At 40.7% G+C, this 24,728-nt stretch overlaps 1 protein-coding gene across 2 annotated transcripts in view; it reads right to left on the minus strand.

Annotated features, from left to right (window-relative positions):
• Nucleotides 1-24,728, minus strand: part of adamts6 (ADAM metallopeptidase with thrombospondin type 1 motif, 6) — a 231,674-nt gene that overhangs the window by 45,532 nt on the left and 161,414 nt on the right. For both annotated transcript variants that reach the window (XR_013547164.1, XM_078397497.1), the window contains exons 14-17: nucleotides 19,338-19,401; nucleotides 9,540-9,642; nucleotides 8,499-8,632; nucleotides 5,774-5,897 (exon numbers count right to left, since the gene is read on the minus strand). Coding sequence is in view for 1 of the 2 variants with exons in the window: in XM_078397497.1 (XP_078253623.1) it covers nucleotides 5,774-5,897; nucleotides 8,499-8,632; nucleotides 9,540-9,642; nucleotides 19,338-19,401 (425 nt within the window). In the remaining variant the exon portion in view is untranslated. The remainder of the gene's footprint in view (nucleotides 1-5,773; nucleotides 5,898-8,498; nucleotides 8,633-9,539; nucleotides 9,643-19,337; nucleotides 19,402-24,728) is intronic.

Below are 24,728 nucleotides of genomic sequence, written 5' to 3' on the forward strand. Positions count from 1 at the left end.
CCCGTGTGCCTAATGATCTCTGTAAATGACACAACTAAACCAGCGCTAATGATACAAGTTATTGGTGCAAAGGTGGTATATATATATTACTATATTGACAACAGATAGGCAATCCCAATCATTTTTACAGAAAGCTTTATTTAATTCTGCATTAATTACTACCTGCTATATCTTCAGTATTCATCAGCTCCACCAAGACAGTTATTATTCCAGAATTGTATATGTGTACATACAAATTTGTTTGAGTTTCAAATAAATAAATATATTCTAAAGCGGAACATTACATGGTTTAAGCCACATTCTTGGTTAATAATTTGATTAAACTATTTTCACCAGTTTCCAGTTTTACTGCAGCTTATATTTTCTCAGTACACCATTCATTAGCAGGTGATTAGCTTGTTCCAGTTTTCACCATTAATCATGATCAATAAAAATAAATCTACAGAATGTCACCATTTCTGTGGTTTGGGGTATTCATTTCTTTTTTTTTGTTGCTTTCTAACTAATGAGGTATGAAAAGACTTCGACTGCATCTGCTGAAGGATAAAGTTGTTTGTATACCCAAGATTATTACTCACTCAGCCAACAAACATTGCACCCCACTGTCAGGCATTTCTGGTGGTTGTTTTAGATTAAGAAGACTTATCTGGGTTGTTTATGAGGATTTATCTCAATTCCTTTCAAATCACCAACCATTGCATCTGGTATCTGCTTTGACTGCACATTTCTCTGTGGGACAGAATGAAGGACTACAAAGGACTGCTGGTGCGAGGCAGAAAATTAATTTGTTGATGTTAACACATAATCTGTGAAGTCAATGTACTGAAATGATTATTGTACTAATGTTAACACAATCTTTTAGAAGAGCCAAAAGAGATCAATTCCCAGGTCATTGAGAAACCATGGTTGGCATTAACATGCGGTCTGACTCAGAAGGAATGGGCTGGATTCAGGAAAAAAAGAGGGAGAATGAGAATATAGCTGAGATAAGGGTATAGATTATGTTCTCCTTTCTTTCCCCGTTGTTCGTTATGGATCAAGTTTAAGGTTACAAATATCTATTTTTTCCATTAATGTACAGTTAGTGACATCACTAGAAATACTACACCAAAGAGTTGGCAATATCGTTTCTGGATTATAAAGTTAACAAAATGGGGACAATGTTTTAAGTCTGAAGTTTCATATCTGATGAAAGGTATGAAATGACCTGAAATGACATTTCTGACCTGAAATGTCACCCATTCTATTTTTCTTGGGATACTGCCTGACCCGCTGTGTTACTTCAGCACCTTTATGTATATCTTCGTAGATAATTCCATTTTTTTAAACAGAAAACTTTATTGCTGAACTACTTATCACCTGTTTTAACTCTGCGAAAGGTACATTTCTAGATTTCAAGGTGTGTCTAAGTTTCAGATAAATAAAGCCTTCCAATTTATGGAATTGGATAATCATCTTGCTAAACGGTTCAATTGTCCCTATGACCAATCATCTGCAGATCCCACCATAACACATTAATTTCTTTAATGTGTTATATTTCTTGGTCAGCCCTAATCACTTCCACAATCCATCCCTGCTAAATATTTCCCACCTGTACTATTCCCTGACCCACACCATTTTCCACAATGTATTGAGTAAAGGTGCAATTGGCAAAGAATGCCAGCAGAATGTGTTGTGGGACATCGCTCAAGTTTCTCTGCAAACTCATTAACATACACCTAAATTACCACAAATCTCTTCTCCAATTGCACAGTGTAATCAATTGATATTGAACAGCACATTCTTTATTTCTGGTGTGGAGATGATGCATCAAATGACTTATTGTGTCGTACATTTTATGATTCACAAAGAAGAATGGCTTTGCTGGGAGATAAATCTTTCTTCAATTGACTGATTCAATGGTCTTGTTCTTACATTTTAAACTGGGTTCAATTTATGGCTTGGATATTAAAGGTTCATAACCTACAGTCAACGAAGAGGATTTGAAAGGTATTGGTCCTTTAGATAGACTGTGTTACGCAAATTACTGAAAGTTAATGTGAAGTTACACCAATGAATTAGGAAGTGAAATAAACACTGAGCTCTATTGCAAGAAGATCTGAGTGCAAGAGAAAATATATCTTACTGCAGTTCTATGGGCTCTTGGACTATTGTGTGTACGTCTGATCTCCATGCCTGATGAATGAGATACTTATGGTGGAGGGCGTTCAATAAAGTTTGCCAGATTAATTCCTGAAGGACACGTTTATTCCATGAGGAGAGATTAAGGAACCTTAGTTTAGACAAATGCAAGGTAAATTTCGTTCGGTGTAAAAAGCCGAGTGACAATAAAGTGTTGTTATGTTATGTTATCCGTTTGAAACAAACAAGATTCTTACTTGGGTTGACAGAGTAGATGCAGGGATGATGACCCCTTGGCTGGGGTCACTGGAAACAGGGGTCAGTGTGTCAAATTAAGGGATTGGCCATGCAGGACGGAAATAATTTCTTCAACCTAAAGGTGGTAAATCTTTTTAACTCATTTCCCAAAAGTACTAAGGAGGCCCAATCACTGAACACAATCAAGATAGCGAGTGGGAGATTTATGGATGGTATATATTTGGATAGTAAGGGAAAGTGGCGCAGTGCTAAATGTTCAGCCATATTCTTATTGAATGTTGGAGTTGGCGTGAGGGGACTGAACAGCCTTCTCCTGCTTCCATTTCTTATGCTCTTATGACAAGGAAAGGATTACAGATTTTCTTCCCAGATGATTGTTGGTGAACAGATGGATTTAAGGACAATCTTGTTGACTTATTATTTGCTTTATTTTCCAGATTTATTTAATTACTTGAATTTGAATTGCACAGCTGCCTTGATGGGATTCAATTCATATCTCGGGATTGATAGTTCAGAACTTTGTTGCTGGTCCAGTAAGTTAACCACCATGATAACCTGCTGAGGGATAGTACATCGATGTGATGTCGGGGGAGGCTAAGGATAGTTCCTTGGCCACCAGAGATGGGGTAAGAAGCCAATACAGCTGTTTACTAGGTATGATTTGGAAAATAAAATTAAACTATGCAGTTCCATCCAGCTGGACAAGACAGATGAACTATGTTGCAGGCTACTTTTAGGTCAAGATGACAATGAATAGATTACGATGGTCAAATTCCAGAGAATGACATTTGTTACAGAAAGGGTTGGATTCACTACTCCAACAGAGCATGAAATTACGTTAGGGATATTCAAGCATAAAAATTATGCAACACTTTGTTGGACATCTCTGATAATCGTAAGCTGCAATCTTGCATTGCAGTGTGCTTGCTGGCCCAAGTTGGCTAGAAAGCCTTGATTTTAAAATTCAACGCCCTATGCGAATTTGTAGAAATAAAGAACCGCAGATGCTGGTTAATGCACAAAAGGACACAAAGTACTGGGGTAACTCAGCAGGTCAGGCAGCATCTCTGGAGAACAAGGATTTCTAGATTCTCCAGAGATGCTATCTGGCCTGCTGAGTTACTCCAGCACTTTGTGTCCCCCTATATAAATTTACTGGAATTAGTGGTGTTGCAGCTTGAATTTAGTATTTGTAATTTTCTGAGATCCCTAAACGCTCTGGTGTTAGCTCTGTGCACACTTTAAACTCAGTAGTTTTGGCAACATCTGCTCTCTGAATTCTATTGTGCTGCTATGAATTCTCTGAATGTGATAGTTAGCAACGTACATTTTCTGAATTCTAAAGTGTTTCCGAAGCAGTAAATGGTGTGAGCATTCAGCATTTTCTGAACTCCAGTGTGGATCCTCTGTTCCCTGCACCTTTTGTTAATCCAGTCCATTCCCTGAACTCCAGTGGGTTCTCAGAATGTATTTGGTTTGCCATAGGCTGTTCTGTGAACTCAATGTTTGCACTGATACCCATTCTCTGAATTTCTTGCATTGTGTATTCTCTGAATCTGAACTCAATGCTGTGGGTTCTAAAATAAATCACATTAGTGCTATGACTTCCCTGATCTCAGCCGCCTACTTGACAATGACCAGATCATATTATGCATAGCATGAACTTGTATTACTCTTACACAAAGTGTATCAAATTACGCATACCAGACAATGTGCTGGCTCAGTACTGCATTTATACTTTATATTGGTTAAAATAAAATTTAAAAATCAGATATTTCGCATCACAATGATGTTAAAAAGGGAGATGAAAAACCCCACAAATTTTGCAAACAATAAGTAAACAACGCGCGCAATTCAAAAGGAGCTGACTGGGTGTGAGGAATAGAGGACTCAAGGGTGTTTCCAGTCTGAATGTGTTGGAAGGCTTTCTCCATTCTTCAGATGTTTTGAAATTTTGGGGAAGTTTCAAAACCTAAGGGTGCAGAAAAGATTTGCCAGAATGCTGCCTGGATTAGGGGTATTAGAGGTTGCACAGGCTGGGATTGTTTTCTCTGGAGTGATAAAAAATTGAGGGGTATACAAAATGATGAGAAGCATAGATAGAGCGGAAAGCCAGTACATATTTCCTAGAGTGGGAATGTCAAAGGAACATTGCTTTAAGGGTGAGAGGAGCAAAGTTTAAAGGAGGTATGTATGCAAGGCACATTTTTTTACACAAAGGATAGTGTGTGCCATGGGTGGTGTTGGAGTCAGGTACGATAGCGGTGTTAAAGAGGCTTTTAGATAGGCACATGTATATGCAGAGAATGGAGGGATATGGTCCATGGGTAGGTTTGTTTATCTTGGCATCAGGTTCCGCACAGACATTGCGGACCGAAGGTCATGTCCTGTGCTGTACTGTTCTATGTTCTAAAGTATAGACAAGCAGACAGGTCTGAAACCTTCAAAATGAATCACAGTTGAAATTTAGCTAGCACACAGGCCCTGTTTGCACCTAGACACAGCAGCCATTCAAAAAGACCAAAGGAAGGTCACCCGAATGCACCCATACTGTAGCTGCTCTTCAGAAAATATACTTAGAATTTTACCTGCTACTATGCTCATATTGGTAACAAAACAACTTACTCATTGTGCCAGGATAAATTTTAAAAAGAGTCTCTGAGTCTCTTTTTCACACAAAGGGTGGGAGGTGAATGGAACAAGCTGCCAGAGGAGGTAGTTGAGGCTGGGACTATCCCAACGTTTAAGAAACTGTTAGACAGGTACATGGATAGGACTGGTTTGGAGGGATATGGACCAAATGCAGGCAGGTGGGACTAATGTAGCTGGGACATGTTGGCCGGTGTGAGCAAGTTAGTCGGAAGGGCCTATTTCCACACTGTAAAACTCTATGCCTCTATTTCGGGGAGCACAGTGGCGCAGCGGTATAGTTGCTGCCTTACAGCACCAGAGGCCCGGGTTCGATCCTGACTACGATGCTGTCCGTACAGAGTTATTATGTTCTTCCTGTGATTGTGTGGGTTTTCTTCGGGTGCTCGGGTTTCCTCCCACACTCCAAAGACATACAGGTTTGTGGGTTAATTGGCCTTTGTAAATTGTAAATTGTCCCGAGTGTGTAGGATAGTGCTAGTGTGGGGGTCGATCACAGGTTGGCCGAAAAGCCTGTTCCCACGCTGTGTCTCTAAAGTCCAAAGTAAAGTCTAAGGAAATTAGTTCATTATTCAGAGAAAATCCATGTAAATTTGCTCCAGTACAAATGCGTTCTCATACGCAGAAAGAGATCTGGCTATCATAAACTATTTAAATCTAAGAAAATTAATTACTTTTGCAATTTTCCAAGAACAGAAATTGTTGTGGTTTACTGTACCACAAAATGGAAAAATTGTGCACAAACCTCCACGAGGCAGTGAATCATTGAATAATCCTTCTATTGCTTCACAAGTGCTTCCATCACCCCCACAAACACGACATCTGTCTTCTTTTGCATCAGAGCCCAAAATGTGATCACAGCCCACATGCTTTAGAAGGAAAGAATTATGAGAAACTAAACAGTAACATTGCTGTAACACCAATGGAAATAAAAGTATCTATTTAAGAATATTTCATGCAGACAAAACCATATTAAAATCAACTGTCTTCATATTACAGAATATCAGGCACAATATTTCTGTCTGTGTTAACCTCTGTACTCATTCAAATTCTCTAACTACTGTACATGTAAACCTTTTCATTTTTGCAAACAAAAGTGGCATTTGAAAGTTTTTAAAATTAGATTTCAACCTCTTTCAGATGAACTGTATCATTCAGCAGTTAAACCTAATGATTATGTAAATAAATGGACAATTTCAGAGTAAAGTTCTAACCTTTGCCTTTTACTCCTTATGTATACTTGTTTGATCGGGAACTGTTTTACGAACAGCAATTAAAATGTGACCTTTACTCACTTGTGGCAAATTCAAAATATCAACTGCTGCAACATTTCTTTCACCAAAATAAATGTTTACATGAACTTTTCTGTTGAATGAACAGTCCCTCACATTGTGGTAGGTTAATGGAGAAAAATATGGAGCATTTTTTGGAATACTTGCAATAGAATGTCTATATCAATAGTATTCATTTGTTTTTAATGTGGCGTCCGTGCAGGTATTGTCTATCTTTAAAAATGGCATATATGGATTTACAGATTTCTTTTGGGTTGATACAATGACATCCAATTTTCCTTCTGCATTTCTCTGCTTTCTTGCATTTGCAATTGTAGGAATTATCATATTGCTTTATTTTGTTCTTCTCTTTTAAGCAGATTGCTTGGTTATCTTAAACAGATTAAACAGATTATCGAGAAGACTAAGGGCTGGAAATTCAACTTCTGAAAATGTTTGTTAAAATAGGATTGCTCAGCAGATCTGTGCTAGTTTCCTTTGAGTGCAGACAGTGATTCTCTTACACATAAAACATACAATTACCATGTGCACTGCCCACGTAATCTCGCTGACAACCTGCACATTCATACATTTAAATGATGATATCGTGTCACGGTGAAAGCACTTTGAGAACCAACACAACACTCAGTAGGGCCATTGTGCAGTTGTTTTGCCTTTGATTCATGTGTGATAATGGATGATGGCCAAAAGGATATTGTGTAGATAGAAATGAACACTTGAAGCATGGTTGGAATCCTCATTTCTCCAACCCAGGAAAAGTCTTAATTGTGAGACCAAATGTGTGGGTCCACCTGCAACACCCCCAAAGCTTCTTCATTGATATAATTCCTTACAGCAACTGAGCCAGATAGAGCATGCAATTTAACCTGGAGCAGCCCTTCACCCTTAATAGAGGGGTGCTCCTGCAATTGAGGATCATGCCGATTCTGATGATAAAACAATGCAGCAGTGACATGAATCTTGTTGCACTTTGACCTAGGTCACTGCAGCACATTTTGCCAGTCACGTCATACACTGCAGAACTGCCATTCGTGTTATCATAGCGGCAAAAATGGTATATGGCGTTGCCTGTGGGTCCCAGCAATATATTTGTGCTTCCGTTGTATTATGTGAAACATTAACATGCTGTGCCGCATGATGAGTTTTTTTGCCGTGAGCAGTTTAAAACATGGAAGTCAGCAGGATGTGCCTTCAGTGAACTTTGTCAGGCTGCACAATTGCTAAATTCATTTGCTTCAATTTTTTCCAGGATGGTGCATGCCCCAAAACTTGTGAAAAACAAGGAAGATTTACATTCTGATGTTTGGGAAGATAAAAAGAGTTACAAATTTACTAAACATTTGGGGACAAATTATAACCTTTTCATAATCGGACCAACAAAAACTAAATTTGTTCATGGAATAATCCTTTAAAATCATTTGGATGAAAATCTCAACATCGCCGTCTCTTTATCAATATTATAAATAATAAAACATTATGCCGTGTCAATATCCCTTATGCTTCATTTGTTATTTTATTTATTTATGTGATTAATTCAATGGGAAATAAACTCGGAGAGCTCCAGCAAGCCTTGACGGACAGGGTGCAAGTGTTTAGTGAAACGGTTGTCTCGTCTACGCTTGGTCTCACTGTTGTAAAGGAGGCTAGATCAGGAGTACCAAATGCAATAGATGCGGTTGGAAGAGGTGCACACGAACCCCTGTCTCACCTGGAGGGGCTGCTATGGTCCCTGGATGGAGGTGAGTGAGGAAGTGTTGGGACAGGAGTTAGAAACATAGAGTTACATCCACAGTGGTTGCTGGGTAAAGTATCCTGGAATGAGGTGGGTTGGATGGGAAGGGATGAGCAAACCAAGGTGATGCAGACTCCAGGAACCCCAGCAGCCCTCGTTTGAATTTGTCTATCAGTTAACTTTCCCTCTTGGCTTTCTCTCTTATAATGAAAATAATGTAGTTTCCTCTGATGTTTTCAGATTCAGTGAACCTCTTAAAATTTACAAAAAGGGTAGATTTATTTAATTCGCCTTTTTTACGGATTTGACCTCATTTTAACAAGGAGCACGAATTTTACAAGTTTATTACCGGGCACAATATATTCTCATCGCTATTCATGAAATGCTTAAAAGGCATGAGGAAATAGAACTACTTCTAAATGGTTTAACAGTAAGGTATATTGAACCTTGCATTCTCCATTGATACAGATGTCCAGTGAATCTGCATGACAGCGAGTTCCATCAATGACTGCAGGTGACCTTTCAGTGTAAAAGTTATATCCTTCAGCCAAGCAGTTTAAAGCACATGGCTTAACACCACCTGTTGAATGAAAAGACAAAACTAAATGCAAGAGGAATCACTACAGTAATATTCTCCAAAGGTTAAAAAAAAATCAGAAAATTAACATTTCAGACAATACATTCAGCTTGAATATTCTGAGTGTATAAATGTCCATATGATATGAAAATTAAAGCACTTCGACTAATTCTGTCTGTAATTTTCTTCTACCTGGTTTAGAACCTCTGACTTATGCTAGAATTTAGCAACAGCAGTGCCAGCTATCTAATCTCTCATCCAAATAACCTTTCATCATTTGCAAGCCTGAACAACCAGTGAAAGATTTCAACTTTTGGCAAGTGGAAGACTTTCAGCAGTTGAAGGCAAGGAAGCAGTATGTCAGACAGGGTGTATATTAGGCAGCTGGTGTTTAACCACTCACTGACATTAAGACCCAAGTTTCATTGTTGAAAGGAAGGGTGGGATGTTGAAATGCGTCAAATGAAGCACATTTCCAACACTTGCTGTTAGTCATAGAATTCTGGTTTATGTGTTTCATTGGCACATCGCTTGTTACTAATACTAAAAGAAATTGAGTAGTAAGAACTGGCTTCTTTGATTTCATCAGTATTTATACATGTAAACAAAAAGTAGAATAACACAGAACTTCAAAGCTACAATAACAAAGTAAGGCATGTGTGTTTCTGTGCTTATCTTTGTTGGCACAGGGAGCAGATGTAAGATCTAGTAATAAGGGAGGTTAAAAATTATTTAGTTGCCTTCACGTTTTATCCACGGATCAATTACAGAGTAGGATTGACAGAGAACTAATAGTTGCCTGTCCCAATTGTTTGAGAATTACTTGGTCAAAGTACACTGCTGAGGAAAAAGGGGAAAATATAAAATAAATGGCCAACAAAAAACCCAAGTGACAGATTATCACACTGACCTCCAGTGTACGGCTTCCAGTTGTAATATTTTCCACGGAAAGGTAAGTTATCAAAGTCTGCACATTGCTTTTCACGAAAATCCCGCAATCCAATCGAACATGGCTGAATAAAGGGGTTGGGGAAAATAAAAACTTTTTTTGGTTTATTTCGTACAAATTTCTTATTTCTGACATAATTTTTCTCTCAAGAAAAACGACATTTTTATCATCACATGCCACAGGAATCGAATGTCAATTGTCACTGAATGCACATATTGTACATAAAGAAATTATTTTTCAAACAAGAGAAAATTTCTTGAAATGTGGCCATGTACTAACCTTGAACTGCTAAAGTCCAGCTTTAAATATGTGTAACCAAAGCAGTACAAATGTCTTATTATCTTGTTTAAATATCAAATTGTAGCCTGGGTACCTATCATCAAGTATGTTTAGAATGCAGTCATATTGATGCCGAAGCCTGAAGCAAAACAACACAAAACGTATCTATCCCTAATAACGAGTCTATTGTGACGATTTCATTACAGACCACATCTTATTGTCACTGCAAAAGGATCACTTTTCATCTTGTCCACAGTTAATGAGTCAAATAGAAGCACTTTGGAAAATCACAATAGACAATTGTGATTAACAATTGATTTTAAATGCAAGGGAATTGCTAAAGTGTTGAAATAGGACATGTGCTTTATGCGAATAAAAATCAACATTAAGTGAATTATCCAGTCAATTTTCATTGCTTTTCCTGTTGAATCCAAATTGGATATTGACTTATGTTTTTTAGTTGTGGCCCTATATCCATGAGACTTGAAAATAACGCAAGCAAATGCTTGATGTTCCGAAAAATATAAGAGGCCACCAAAAAATACCTGTCAGAATAATATAAATGACTAAGTTGAATCCAAACCTACTGGCACACCTTTGATGACAACAACAGAATATGACTGAAGACATAGGAACATCGAAAAATAGGTGCTGGAGTAGGCCCTTCATGCCAGCACCGCCATTCAATGTGTTCATAGCTGATCATCCAAAATCAGTGCCCCATTCCTGCTTTTTCCCCAAGTACCTTGATTCCTTTACCCCTGAGAGCTAAATCTAACTTTCTCTTGAAAACATCCAGTGAATTGATCTCCACTGCCTTCAATGGCAGAGAATTCCACAGATTCACAACTCTCTGTGTGAAGAAGTTTTTCCTCATCTCAGTCCTAAATGGCCGACCCCTTATTCTTAATAATAATAATAATAATGCATTACATTTATATAGCGCTTTTCTAGAAACCCAAAGACGCTTTACATATTAGATCTAACATAAAGATAAATAAATAAACGAACAGAAAAGGATGAATAAGGTGAGGTGACGGTCAGTGGTTGAAGGCAGTGCTGAACAGGTGAGACTTCAGTGATGTTTTAAATGTGGTGAGTGAGGAGGAGTCTCTGACGGTTTGGGGTAGTGAGTTCCAGAGGGTGGGAGCAGCGATGGAGAAAGCCCTGTCCCCCCAGGATCTGAGTTTGGTCCGGATGGGGGGGGACAAGAGGTTAGCAGCAGCAGAGCGGAGGGTACGGGTGGGAGTGTGTCTGTGGAGGAGGTCAGTCAGGTAGGATGGGGCCAGGTTATGGAGGGCTTTGTAGGTCATGAGGAGGATTTTGTACTGGATTCTCTGGGGGATGGGGAGCCAGTGGAGCTTGTAGAGGACGGGGGTGATGTGGTCACGGATCGGGGAGTGGGTGAGTAGACGGGCAGCGGAGTTCTGGATGTATTGGAGTTTATTGATGATTTTAGAGGGTGAACCATAGAGGAGGCTGTTACAGTAGTCCAGACGGGAGGTGATGAAGGCGTGGATGAGGGTTTCTGCAGCTGTGGAGGAGAGGGATGGACGGAGGTGGGCGATGTTTTTGAGGTGGAAGAAGGCTGTCTTGGTGATGTGTTTAGTGTGTTTGTCAAAGGAGAGGGTTTGATCAAAAATGATGCCAAGATTCCGGATGTGAGGGGAGGTGGATACTGAGAAACCGTCGATGTTGAGGGTGAAGTTGTGGGTGGATTTGGTGAGCGTTTTTGGTCCGATGATGACGATTTCGGATTTGTCACAGTTTAGTTTGAGGAAATTGATTTGAAGCCAAGATTTTATTTCAATGATGCAGTTTGTCAGGATAGAGTGTGTGGCGGTGGAGATTGACTTGGTGGAGATGAGGAGCTGGATATCATCGGCGAAGCAGTGGAATTGGAGACCATGACGGCGGATTAATTGACCAAGGGGGAACAGGTACAGGATGAAGAGGAGGGGGCCGAGAACTGAACCTTAAACTCTTAAACTGTGATCCCTAGTTCTGGACTCCCTTAACATCGGGAACATTTTTCCTGCATCTAGCCTGTCCAGTCGAAGAATTTTATATGTTTCTATAAGATCCCCTCTCATCCTAAATCCCAGTAAATACAAGATCAATCGATCCATTCTTTTATCATATCTTAGCCCTGTCATCCCGGGAATTGACCTGGTGAAACTACACTGTATTCTCAATAGCAATAATGTCCTTCCTCAAATTAGGAGACCAAAATTGCACACAATACTCCAGGTGCGGTCTCACCAGGGCCTTATACAACTGCAGTGGGACCTCCTTGCTCCTAAACTGAAATCCTCTTGCAATGAAGGCCAACATGTCATTTGCTTTCTTCACTGCCTGTTGTAACTGCATGCTTACTTTCAGTGACATTACAAGCACACCCAGGTCTTGTTGTACCTCCCCTTTTCCTAATCTGACACCGTTCAAATAATCTACCTTCCTGTACTTGCCACCAAAGTGGATAAACTCACATTTATCCACATTCTACTGCATCTGCCATGCATCTGCCCACTCACCCAACCTATCCATCAGCCATGATCACATTGAATGGCGGTGCTGGCTCAAAGAGCCGAATGGCCTACTCCTGCACCTATTGTCTATTGTCTATTGTCTATTGTCTATGTCACCCTACAGCCTCGTAGCATCCTCATTGCAGCTCACACTGCCACCCAGCTTTGTGTCATCCACAAATTTGGAGATGTCTTGGAGGTGGCTCTAGAAATCGTGGATGCATTGGTGATCATTTTCCAATAGATTCAGGATCAGTCCCTGTGGATTGGAGGGTAGCTAATGTTATCTCACTTTTCAAGAAAGGAGCAAGAGAGAAAAAGTGGAATTATAGACCAGCTAGCCTGTGATAGATCAGTGGTGGGGAAGATGCTAGAGGCAATTATTAAAGAAGTAATAATGCCGCATCGGATAGCAGTAAAAGGATTGGTCCATGTCAGCATGGATTTATGAAGGGGAAATCCTGCTTGACTAATCTTCTGGAATTTTTTGAGGATGTGACAAGTAAATTGGATGAAGGAGAGCCAGTGGATGTAGTGTATCTGGACTTTCAGACAGCCTTTGATAAGGTCCTACACAGGAGATTAGTGGGCAAAATTAAGGCACATGGTTTTGGGGTAGGGTATTGACATGGATAGAGAATTGGTTGCCAGACAGGAAGCAAAGAATAGGAATAAACGGGTCCTTTTCAGAATGGCAGGCAGTGGCGAGTGGAGTGCCGCAAGGCTTGGTGTTGGGGCCGCAATTATTTACAATATATATTAATGATTTGGATGATGGAATTAAAAGTAACGCTAGCAAATTTGCAGATAACACAAAGCTGGGTGGCAGTGTGAACTACGAAGAGGATGTTAGGAGGTTGTAGGGTGACTTGGACAGGTTGAGTGACTGGGCAGATACATGGCAGATGCAGTATAATGTAGATAAATGTGAGGTTATCCACTTTGGCAAAAATAAGAAGGCAGATTATTATCTCAATGGTGTCAGATTAGGTAAAAAGGAAGTGCAACGAGACCTTGGTGACCTTGTACACCAGTTACTGAAAGTAAGCGTGCAGGTACTGCAGGCAGTAAAGAAAGCTAATAGAATGTTGGCCTTGAGTACAGGAGCAAAGAAGTCCTTATGCAGTTGTTTAGGGCCTTGGTGAGACCACATCTGAAGTATTGTATGCAGTTTGGGTTTCCAAATTTGAGGAAGGACATCCTTGCTATTGAGGCAGTGCAGCGTAGGGGATCTTATAGAAACATATAAATTATGAAGACTGGACAAGCTAGATGCACGGAAGGCAGGGGAGGCCAATTCACTGGATGAATTTAAAAGAGAGTTAGATAGAACTCTAGGGGCTAGTGGAATCAAGGGATATGGGGAGAAGGCAGGCACAGGTTACTGATTGTGGATGATCAGCCATGATCACAATGAATGGTGGTGCTGGCTCGAAGGTCCAAATGGACTCCTCCTGCACCTTTTTTCTATGTTTCAATGTTTCTATGTCACACTTAATTCCCTCGTCCAAATCGTTAATATATATTGTAAATAACTGGGGTCCCAGCACTGAGCCTTGTGGCACCCCACTAGTCACTGCCTGCCATTCTGAAAAGGACCCGTTAATTCCTACTCTTTGCTTCCTGTCTGCCAACCAGTTCTCTATCCATGTCAATACCCTATCCCCAAAACCATGTGCTCTAATTTTGCACACTAATCTCTTGTGTGTTACCTTGTCAAACGCTTTTTGAAAGTCCAGGTCGACCACGTCCACTGGCTCTCCCTTATCCATTTTACTTGTTCCATCCTCATAAAATTCCAGAAGATTAGTCAAGCATAATTTCCCCTTCATAAATCCATGCTGACTCTGACCGATCCTGTCACTGCTTTCCAAATGCGCTGCTATTACATCCTTAATAATGAACGCAAGCATCTTCCCCACTACCGATGTAAGGCTAACTGGTCTATAATTCTCCATTTTCTCTCTCCCTCCTTTCTGAAAAAGTGAGTTACATTGACTACCCTCCAGTCCACAGGAACAGATCCAGAGTCGAGAGAACATTGGAAAATGATCACCAATGCATCCACGATTTCTAGGGCCACCTCCTTGAGTACTCTGGGATACAGACCATCAGGCCCTGGGGATTTATCTGCCTTCAGTCCCAACAGTTTACCTAACACAATTTCCTGACTAATGTGGATTCCCTTCATTTCCTCCCTCCCACTTGATCCTCGGTCCCCTAGCTACGCTGAAGAAAGTGCAGTGGAGATTCACTCGGATGTTGCCTGGATTGGAAAACTTTAGTTATAAGGAGAGACTGGATCGGCTGGGCTTGTTTTCCCTGGAGCGAAGGAGACTGAGGGATGATCTGATAGAGGTATATAAAATCATGAGAAACATTGATAGAAAAGATAGTCAGATTTTTCCCCTACGAGAGGAGTGTCAAAAACAAGAGGGTAAAGGATTGTGAGAAGGAGTTTTAAAGGGGATCTGGGGGGGGGACGGACTTTTTCACACAGAGAGTGGTTGATATCTGGATCATGCTGCCGGAGGAGATGAGGGATTCAGATACAATTACAGTGTTTAAGAGGCATTTAGACTGGTACTTGAATAGGCAAGGCATGGATACAGATCGCAGGCCAAATACGATTAGTGCAGAAGGACAAAACGGTCAGCATGGAAGTGGTGTGCTGAAGGGTCCGTTTCTGTGCTGTACAACTCTACAAGTTAGCTATACAACTGAAAATAAAACTCAAAATGGAATTTCATCTCCCTTTAAATCAAATATGCTTTTTACAAGCCTAGGCTGAAGCTAAGCAGTATTTTGGTTGATTGGATTTATAACAGTAGGTTACCAAAGGAGTGCCACAATAGTGCTGCTTGGAGACCCACTACCACACAGCTGCAGCAACTCAGGTTCAATCCTAACCTCTGGTGCAATCTGTACAAGTTCTTTCTGTGACTGCATGGGTTTTGTCTGGATTCTCCAATTTCCTTCCACGACCCAGTAGATTAATTGCCCCTTATATGCAGATGAGTGGTAGAATCTGGGATGGTCTTTGGGAGTATAGGAAGAAGGAAATGGAGGAGGGTAGAATGGTGTTAAAATTGTACCCGATGGTCAGCATGAACATCTTTATTCTAAAATGTACTGAGGTTGAAAATCCCAAAAGCTGACATCCAGGTGTAAGTGACAGGATGCATCCTCTCCGAACCATCAATATTGACCACCAACAGCAAGAAAAAGGTCACCACTGGACAGTTGCTCATTCCATTAGCAGCAAAATTCAGGAGTCAGCTAGGTGAAGGTATTACAAGTGAGTCAGTCAGGTCTGGTACCAGGACCATCCAAGTCATGAGGATTCCATTCCCACTATATGCTTGTGTCAATATGCACATCAATTGCTGGGCTCCATTCTCGAACACCCATTTTTCTGTTGGGTGGGAAGAGGTTATACATTAAAAAAGCCCCAAAAATCTTTGCATAAGACAGGAACCCCAGTTGCATTCACAACCAGATAATTTGCACAACTACACCCCTGCCCTTTGCTTCAACTCTACCTCGCCCCACCAAAACACGCTCGCTGGCCCTATGGTGGGACTGTACTGGAGATAGTTATGTATGACATAGCACAAAAAGTAAGGAAATTTGTGTTTGGTAGATTATTTCTTTGTTGTAACAATGCTTCTTGGCAATAAATCTTATACCGTTGGAAAGCCTGTTTATTTCCCTTTTAAATGGTGCCACATTTGTAAGGAACATGCATTTGTGGGATGAGCAGCAGAGCTGAGTATGTGGGTTGCGCCCATGAAAAATTTGCTAAATCTTCTCTGCCAATGCCAAACAGCTTATTCTGCCATTGACTCTTGTTTGGTGGATTGGATGATTGAAGTCTGAAGAAACAAGACATATTGGCAATTTAACAATTTATTCATTTAATAAACAGGAGCCTCAGTAGCGTGTGGAAGAACCATACACAGCCACAACAGCCTGGCAACTCCTCCTCATGCTGGTCACCAGCCTGGTCACACACTGTTGTGGGATGGCATCCCATTCTTCAACCAGCATTTGTCGCAAGTCAGCCAACGTGGTTGTGTTGGTCACTCTGGCACGAACAGCACGCCCAAGCTGGTCCCACAAGTGTTCAATGGGGTTGAGGTCAGGACTGCTGGCAGGCCATTCCATCCTCTCCACTCCCAAATTCTGGAGGTAGTCTCGGAGAAACCCTGCTCTGTGGGGGCGAGCATTGTCATCTTGGAGGATAGAGTTCAGTCCCAGACTGTGGAGATATGGGATTACCACTGGTTGCAGAATCTCATCTCGATATCTCTCTGCATTGAGATTGCCTCCAATGATGACAAGCCTCGTTTTTCCAGTGAGGGAGATGCTGCCCCACACCATCACACTGCCTCCACCAAAAGATGTTACTCTATCGGTGCAGCAATCAGCATAGCGTTCTCCGCGTCTTCTCCACACTTTGACCCTATGATCCAACTGCCGTAGGCAGAATCTGGACTCATCGCTGAACATAACGTTCCTCCACATGTTCAGGTTCCAGTGCACGTGTTGCCGACACCAGCGCAAACGGGCCTGACGGTGAAGAGCAGTCATGGCAGGCCTCCTGGCAGCCCTATGAGACCGGAGATCGGCTGCGTGCAGTCTGTTCCAAATTGTCTGGGCAGAGAGCCATCGGCCATATCGTCCTGCAAACCTTGACTGCAAATCTGTAGAAGACAGCCTACGGTTCCTAAGTGCTGACAGGGTGAGGAAACGGTCTTCTTCGGGTGTCGTCTTCTTGGGACGCCCACTTCGCGGCCTGTCTCTGACATCCCCTGTTATATGGAACTTGGCCTTCACTTTGGAGATGGTACTAGGGCTCACTCCAAATAATGCCGCAACTTGGTTTTGCGGAACACCAGCTTGAAGTTGCCCTATCGCACGGGCCCTATCCAGATCAGTCAAACATGGCATGCCGATTCTTGGAGCAGACACCTACTGACCACTGTAGCAGGGCCCATGCTCACAGATGCTGCCAATCAGGTGCCAATCAGGCACCTGATTGTCAGCACCTGGGGGTACCAGAAGCTCAAAACAAGAGTCAATAGCAACAGCAGAATAAGCTGTTTGACATTGGCAGAGAAGATTTGGCAAATTTTTCATGGGCGCAACCCATATACTCAGCTCTGCTGCTCATCCCACAAATGCATGTTCCTTACAAATGTGGCACCATTTAAAAGGGAAATAAACAGGCTTTCCAACGGTATAAGATTTATTGCCAAGAAGCATTGTGACAACAAAGAAATAATCTACCAAACACAAATTTCCTTACTTTTTGTGCTATGTTTAGCTTAGCTGTGCCTTACTTGGGCCTCAGGGAGGGTGCCACAATTGGAGGTGTGTTTTGACATGGGATAGATCGAAGTCATGGAGATATAGGTACTCCTGCCGCAGTGTCCTCAGCCCCTCTTATCACAATGCCCTTATTCATGATAGGCAGTAGACTCCACATATTAAACACTATCTACAGCCTTAGTGCAAAACTGTGTCGTGGTGCGTCCAACAATGGCCTGGCTTCTGGCTGAAGTCACTCAAAATATTTTTGATTTTTTGAAATAGTCTATTTGGCAATTAGTCAGTGGAGCACCAGTGCAACAAGTCACAAGACAAGTTCTCAAAACTGTTGCCCAAAGTGAATGCTTCCGCCAAAAGGTCAAAGCTACAGATCAAACCGAACTTATAAACTATACACAACTCTGAAGCACATTTCATTATAATGAGTGACCTTCACTGATTATAGAGACCAGCACACAGAAATTTACAGGTTTTTCTATCACATGATTGCTGTATAATTAATTCAATGACTCCCGCACATTGAAAGCTTATTGTCTAAAAGGTGGCATTTTTCTCATTTGTTGACTGATACCTAACTGTTTTCTTTGCTTTTTGCCAGCAACACAATATTAAGCATAGTACAATAAATTGACCCCAAACATTGTTTCAAGTTCCAGATTCAAATTACCCGAGGCTTTTAAAAACATTTTGAACTAGCTTGGGATATTTTCAGAGAAGTTCAGAATTGAGTCTCTTTTCTTAAATTGTGCACCTGCTGCTAATCTACAGATCCATTATGTTTAAATAATAGTGTCAATTTAAATGTTTGAAAAGGTTTAGGGATCACTCTAAATATATAGAGGATAAAAGGATAATATTCAAGAAGGCTGTGATGTTTGATGTTGGACATTGGCAGTCACTGGGTATATATTTATCATTGGGTATATATTGTTGACTGCACTATTACTACAAGCAATCTCAAAGGACAAATAACAAATTTCGAATTGAGCTCTCCATAAACCTTTCAAGCCTGCTCAATGCTTCAACCAAATGGTGAATCTTGAACAAAGCCTAGTTTGTAATTCTCATTGTAAGAAAGTTATAAAGATTTCTGGATTCTAATATTATATTTCAGTGAAGAAATCCAGATGACTGGTTATTTACAAGGGGAGGGACAGGCCATCTTGTGTAAGGTTGCATCTGGCTGATGTTTAGTGCTGGGTCTTTTGTTTGGGGAACAATTGAAATAACTAAATGCACAGTGAGCATTTCAAGGCCATGGTCTAAATGTTTCATACAAAAGATAATTTGAAACACAATTTGAGTGTGCTATTCCAAAATCAAAAAGAGAAACCAAGAATACTGGAAATCTGAAGCAAATGCAAAATAAATGTCAGGAATGTAACAGGTTTATAAGGCTTACTGCTTCTTCAGAACAATTATAATGGAACAATTATAATGGAAAGATCCCATGGAAATTATATGATTATCTTTCTAGTGCCGATTATGATTAGCTGGATGTGTATTTCCAGAGCATTCTGCACTTAATATGTGAATAATATCAATTGGTCAGAATAATTGCAGAAATTAAACCTTAAATGATTATCCAGTACCTGTGACTGGCAAAGGTTTTACTTACATCTGTGTTACACGAACGATAACGTTTCCGTTCTCCAAGGCAGTACTTCCCTCCACCAGAAGGCCTGTTTTTACAATTTTAAAAGAAATCATTCATGAAATGGTCTCTATTTTCCTACACAGGACTGAGAATTCAACAAAAGGAAAAATAATAAAAATTAAAACCACCTAAACAATCACTTAAATGAAACATGAAAACTCATGCAGAATTTGACCACCTTTGCTCACAGAACCAAAATGTTTATAGTCATAAGGAAATGTAAAATATCAACTGAATATTGTTTCATAAAAAAATGATTTTGAAAGAATAACCATTGACGGGGTGGGGGAAGGGATGCATTTTCAGCTGAATGACATCCTTCTTATAAGCTAGGCAACCAGAACTATACGCAATGCTTCAAGTGTTGGCTCACCAACATGTTGTACAATTGTAAAATGATGGCCTGACTCTTTTACTCAATATCCTCACCAATTGAGTCACCTGTGCCAAATGCCTTTTTCACCATCCTGTCTACCTTGCAACTTTCATGGGAACTATGCATTTGTACTCTAATATTTCCCTGTTTAGATTTAGATTTTTAGATTTAGAGATACAGCGCGGAAACAGGCCCTTCGGCCCACCGGGTCCGCACCGCCCAGCGATCCCCGCACACTAACAAGTATCCTACACCCACTAGGGACAATTTTTTTAAACATTTGCCCAGCCAATTAACCTACATACCTGCACGTCTTTGTTCTATAACACTCGAAAGGGCCCTACCATTTACTGTCATTTAAGTCCTGCCCTGGTTTAACATGCAACATTTGACACTGGTCTGAGTTAAATTCCATCTGTCATTGCTTGGTCTACATTTCCAGTTTAGCTATATCCTGTTGTTCATTAGATAATCTTCTTCACTGTTCAAAATACCACCAACTTTGGTCTCAAACATACTCACCATGACAACTACATTCTCATTTAATTAATTAATATAGAGACCCTAACATTAATCCTTGCTGCCTATCACAAGCCTCTAATCTAACAAACAACTCTGTAATACTACCTTCTGGTTTCTACCACCAAGCCATTTTTGCTAAAGTCCATGTAGGCAATGTCTACCACCCTGCCTTTGTCAATAGTATTGTTAAAGCTCTCAAATGGGCACGTGTACTTATGTGTATTTTTCTGAAAGCTTGTCTATATACAAGAATGTCATGTTCTGATAGCTTCTCCATGTGAAGTCCACTGGAGATGAAGAGGAAAAAAGTCACGATAGCACACCGAGCCCTTTGGCCATTGATAATAAATGTATTGGTTGTATTGTTTATCCCCTGCAAGTGGTATATTTGTTTCCTTGCAACAGCACACAGTCACATGGCAAGAAAGGAGGGGATAGTCCTTCTTCCCTAAAGTCCAGCCCTTGGGGTTGTGCTGTCTTTGAAATATGGCAGGCAAGGCAAAAGGGGGTTATACAAGCTTTCTAGATACCTGAAAGTGGCCATGAGTGCAAAACTGGCAGATTCATATGCTCACTCAGCCTCTCATTCGCTACAAAAGGAAGAGGGGAAAGAGAGCATCAGGGGCCTCTGCAATTCTGTAGGGAAGTATAAAATGCAAGATATGGCATAGGTCAGCTGCTCTGGCCTGAACAATTTAAAGGCTAGGACATTTAAATGACAGTGACTTTGACTTCAGTGGGCTGAGCAATCTAGTGAAAGGTGCAGGGCAGCACCTGCTGATGCAGGAGGTCACAAATGCAAAATCTAAGATAGACAAAAAAGCTGTAGTAACTCAGCGGGACAGGTAGCATCTCTGGAGAGAAAGAATGGGTGATGTCTCGGGTCGAGACCCTTTTTCAGAGATAATGCTCCTTGAAATAGGTCAAGGTGGGAGTGTGGTTTCTTGCCTACTCTTTCAGGCACGGTATTACAGCCTGCAGAGAGAAGCTGCTCCTGGACCTCCTCCCTCAAGATCCCCGGCTACATTGAATGTTAAAGATACCATGTAAACTACCTTAAGTTGAGACTCAGCAGAATGTTACGCAGTAGCAGACAGAAGTTTGAGAATCTTAAGTGTGATGCTGCATGGCAAAAACTACCATGAAAGCCTGCCTCTCTCATGGCTAACCAAGAACTGATTTAATTTGGATCAGAGACAAATCTCTCCCTGCCATGCTCCAAAGTACCGCACAAGAATATATTTCATTATGTGAATGTCCCGCATAGAAAAGGCCTTATTTGTACAAGTTCCAATCTTTATGAGGCGTACGTTGTAATTTCTGTAGTAACTTAGGCGACTGTAAAATGCAAATTCCATTCCATTCTGAAAAGCAATAATTTTTCACCCAGTAGTGCTAAAATCGCTGTTCAATGCAGTTTTTGACCTCATCAAATAAGTAGCATTATTACCGTAATTGCAATAGAATATTGCAGCTTCCTTACACCGGTCTTTTGCTGCGGATAACAAAGCACATGTGATCTGCACAAGAGACTCGGTTGGATTCTCCATGCTGCTGGGATCATTTAAATGATGACTCAGTGAAACTGAAACAGGACCAGTGAATTATATGTGGAAATGGAATCCCTGGGCCATAGCAATATCAGATGAGGATGGGAGTGAACCAAGTTATTTAACTGGGGGCCAGAGGGATACTTTGTGCTGGAGTAACTCAGCGGGTCAGACAACAGCTTTGGAGAACATATAAATGATGTTCGGGTCAGGAACCCTTCCTCAGACTGATTGTGGTTGGGGCGAGTAGGGAGGAGGAGAAAGCTGGAAGAGAAGAGGGACGGAGAGTCTCCACAATGCCTGGAGAGTGATAGGTGGATAAAGGTGTGGAGTGGGGTGTGATTGGCAGAAGGTTGGACAAAGGCCAGAGATGAAAAGACACAAGATAGAAGAGGGGAAAATTGTGAAGTTAGGGGAAGAAATGTAGATGGAAAAGGGAGGGGGAAATGGGTGCAATTTAGGCCAGTAACCCACCTTCACACGACCCAATTCTCTCCTCCTTCAGCACTTCCACCTAAATTCCTTCCTCCAGCTCCACAGCTCGCACCTTTTCAATCCTAATCTCACACCTATTGTCTTTGCTTCTATGGTCTTTGCCCAGCCATCTGCCTATCAAAATCCCCACTCACATGCATCTGCCTATCCAGGCCTTGACTTGCCCTTCCTCTCTTCCAGCTCCCCCAATCCTATCGCAATCAATGTGAAGTCGGGTCCCAACCCACAGCATCACCTGTCCATGTTCTCCAGAGATGTTGCCTGACATGCTGAGATACTTCAGCACTGTGCCTTTTTTTATAAACAAGCAACTGTATTTCCTTGCTCCTCCAGAGGGATATTATTCCTTCCGCAAGCACACTTAAAGGTAAACACCTCCTGGCTCTTCTTTGACTTGGCCCCAATGCTGGCCAGTGTGATCTTCTTCCATCCAATTACAATCATTTTAATTCACAATGTTATAGCTTGATTTAAATAGGTAATTAGTGGTCCAGTTTGTTTCTTGCAACTATCTGTTTTAATGACCTGTACATATTAGTTATGGATGTGGCAAGGCTGGATTGTGGGGAGAATGCTTTTCTGCAATATCGGGATAGGTGCAAAGCTTCAAACGTTATCCTAATTTGTAATCAAATGCAAAGCAAGCATTATTAATCAATCATTATATATCTTGCCAATCCTACAGCATCTATTTACACCGCACTAAAATTTCACCCGACCCCACAAGACTCTGCGAATCTTTCTTAATTTTATATTCCCCCACCTTCTCCAATGGACTCTTGTCACACGGATTCTGGAAATTCAGGCTCCCCACATTCACTGTATTCCACCAGAAATATATATTTTTCACATTAAAAAAAAAATTAAGCAAAATATCCTTTAATTTTTACTTCACCAAGGTATTTCAAGATATCATCAAGATATCGTTGCCTGAAGAGTCAAAATTTTCCCAGGCAAGAATCCAGATACAACTGTCCTGCATTTATTTAATCCGGGATATGCACTTAAAAGGTTAAATTCGATGCACCAGTGTCAAATTTCCTGACATGCATACTGAATGGCATCCTAAACTTTAATGGGTGAGCTATTTGACCAGACCATGTGAACACCATCTTTCTCATTTCTCCAACTTTGTCAAGATAGGAGAACACCAATACCAATCTACCTCATAATTTCTTTCACCATCAATAACTTCTAGCATTTTTGTCGAGATCCTTGGATATGTTCCATCAGATTCTGTGATATTGTTCCCTTGGCTCAGAGAATAATTTTTCCCTCTGTATTCAAATCACTAACAAGAAACATTATTTTAGACCAGATCTGTTTTATATTTATTGAGGAAAAATAAAAGATCATTTATTTCCTTCGAGGACAAAATATTTTTTTGTGTTGACAGCAGTTCCGCATGCTCATCTTGACTTATTAGAAGACTTTAATTTGTTGCAAATGGTGCTAATGGGTGGTAACAGTCACAATGCAGGATTAGTAAACTTAACCCTATCCCTCCATCCTGTTCATTCAAATATTGGAAATACATTTGGAAAGTTCTACCACAGGAGAAGAACAGTTGAGATAATCTAATTACTTATTGTAAAACCCTGACATCTGGTTTGAAACTTTCGGTGGTGCATTCTGATCAGTTTAAAGACAGTATATCATGGAGGCAAAGCAAAGGGCATAGGTGGGGCAATCCAGAATAAGAGGCATAGGTGGGGCAATCCAGAATAAGAGGCATATGTGTTATTTAACAGCTTGGTTACTTGTGCACGTGAACAATCAAAGGATAGTGAAATCAAGAGCTTGGTCTGAAAACAAGTTCCTAATGTTACATCAAATAAACTTTTCTAAACAATGGGATCAATAATATGTTTTTGTATCATGAATTTGCAGCAAAGGGAGGTAAATAAAGTTGTGATACTGATCAACAATGATCTAAATCAATGTTTAACAGTCAAGCCCTGTTAAATGTTCTAGTCATAACGGCCAGATATAATCAGATGAGTGGCGTTGGATGGTGCAATTGGTCGGTGATTCAGTATAAATAAGGCCAAGTCTTAAAACTGCTGCCAACTCCACTGTGGCCAAGCAGCTGGTAAATAAACACTGGTGTGTCATGCGGATCTGGACAATGGACGACCTCTAACACAGGCACTACTGTGTCTGAAGAAGGGTCTCGACCCGAAACGTCACCCATTCCTTCTCTCCAGAGATGCTGCCTGTCCCACTGAGTTACTCCAGCATTTTGTGTCCACCTTCGATTTAAACCAGCATCTGCAGTTCCTTCCTACACATTACTGTTGCCTATGCATCAAGATTTTACTTTAAACGTTAACTGTTAAAATGTATAGGTATCACTTGTCCAGTTAGACTATAGTTTTTCCATACAAATACATGGATATTTTATAATGT

The sequence above is a fragment of the Rhinoraja longicauda genome, chromosome 1 (genome assembly GCF_053455715.1).
Source record: "Rhinoraja longicauda isolate Sanriku21f chromosome 1, sRhiLon1.1, whole genome shotgun sequence".
NCBI lineage: Eukaryota > Metazoa > Chordata > Chondrichthyes > Rajiformes > Arhynchobatidae > Rhinoraja > Rhinoraja longicauda.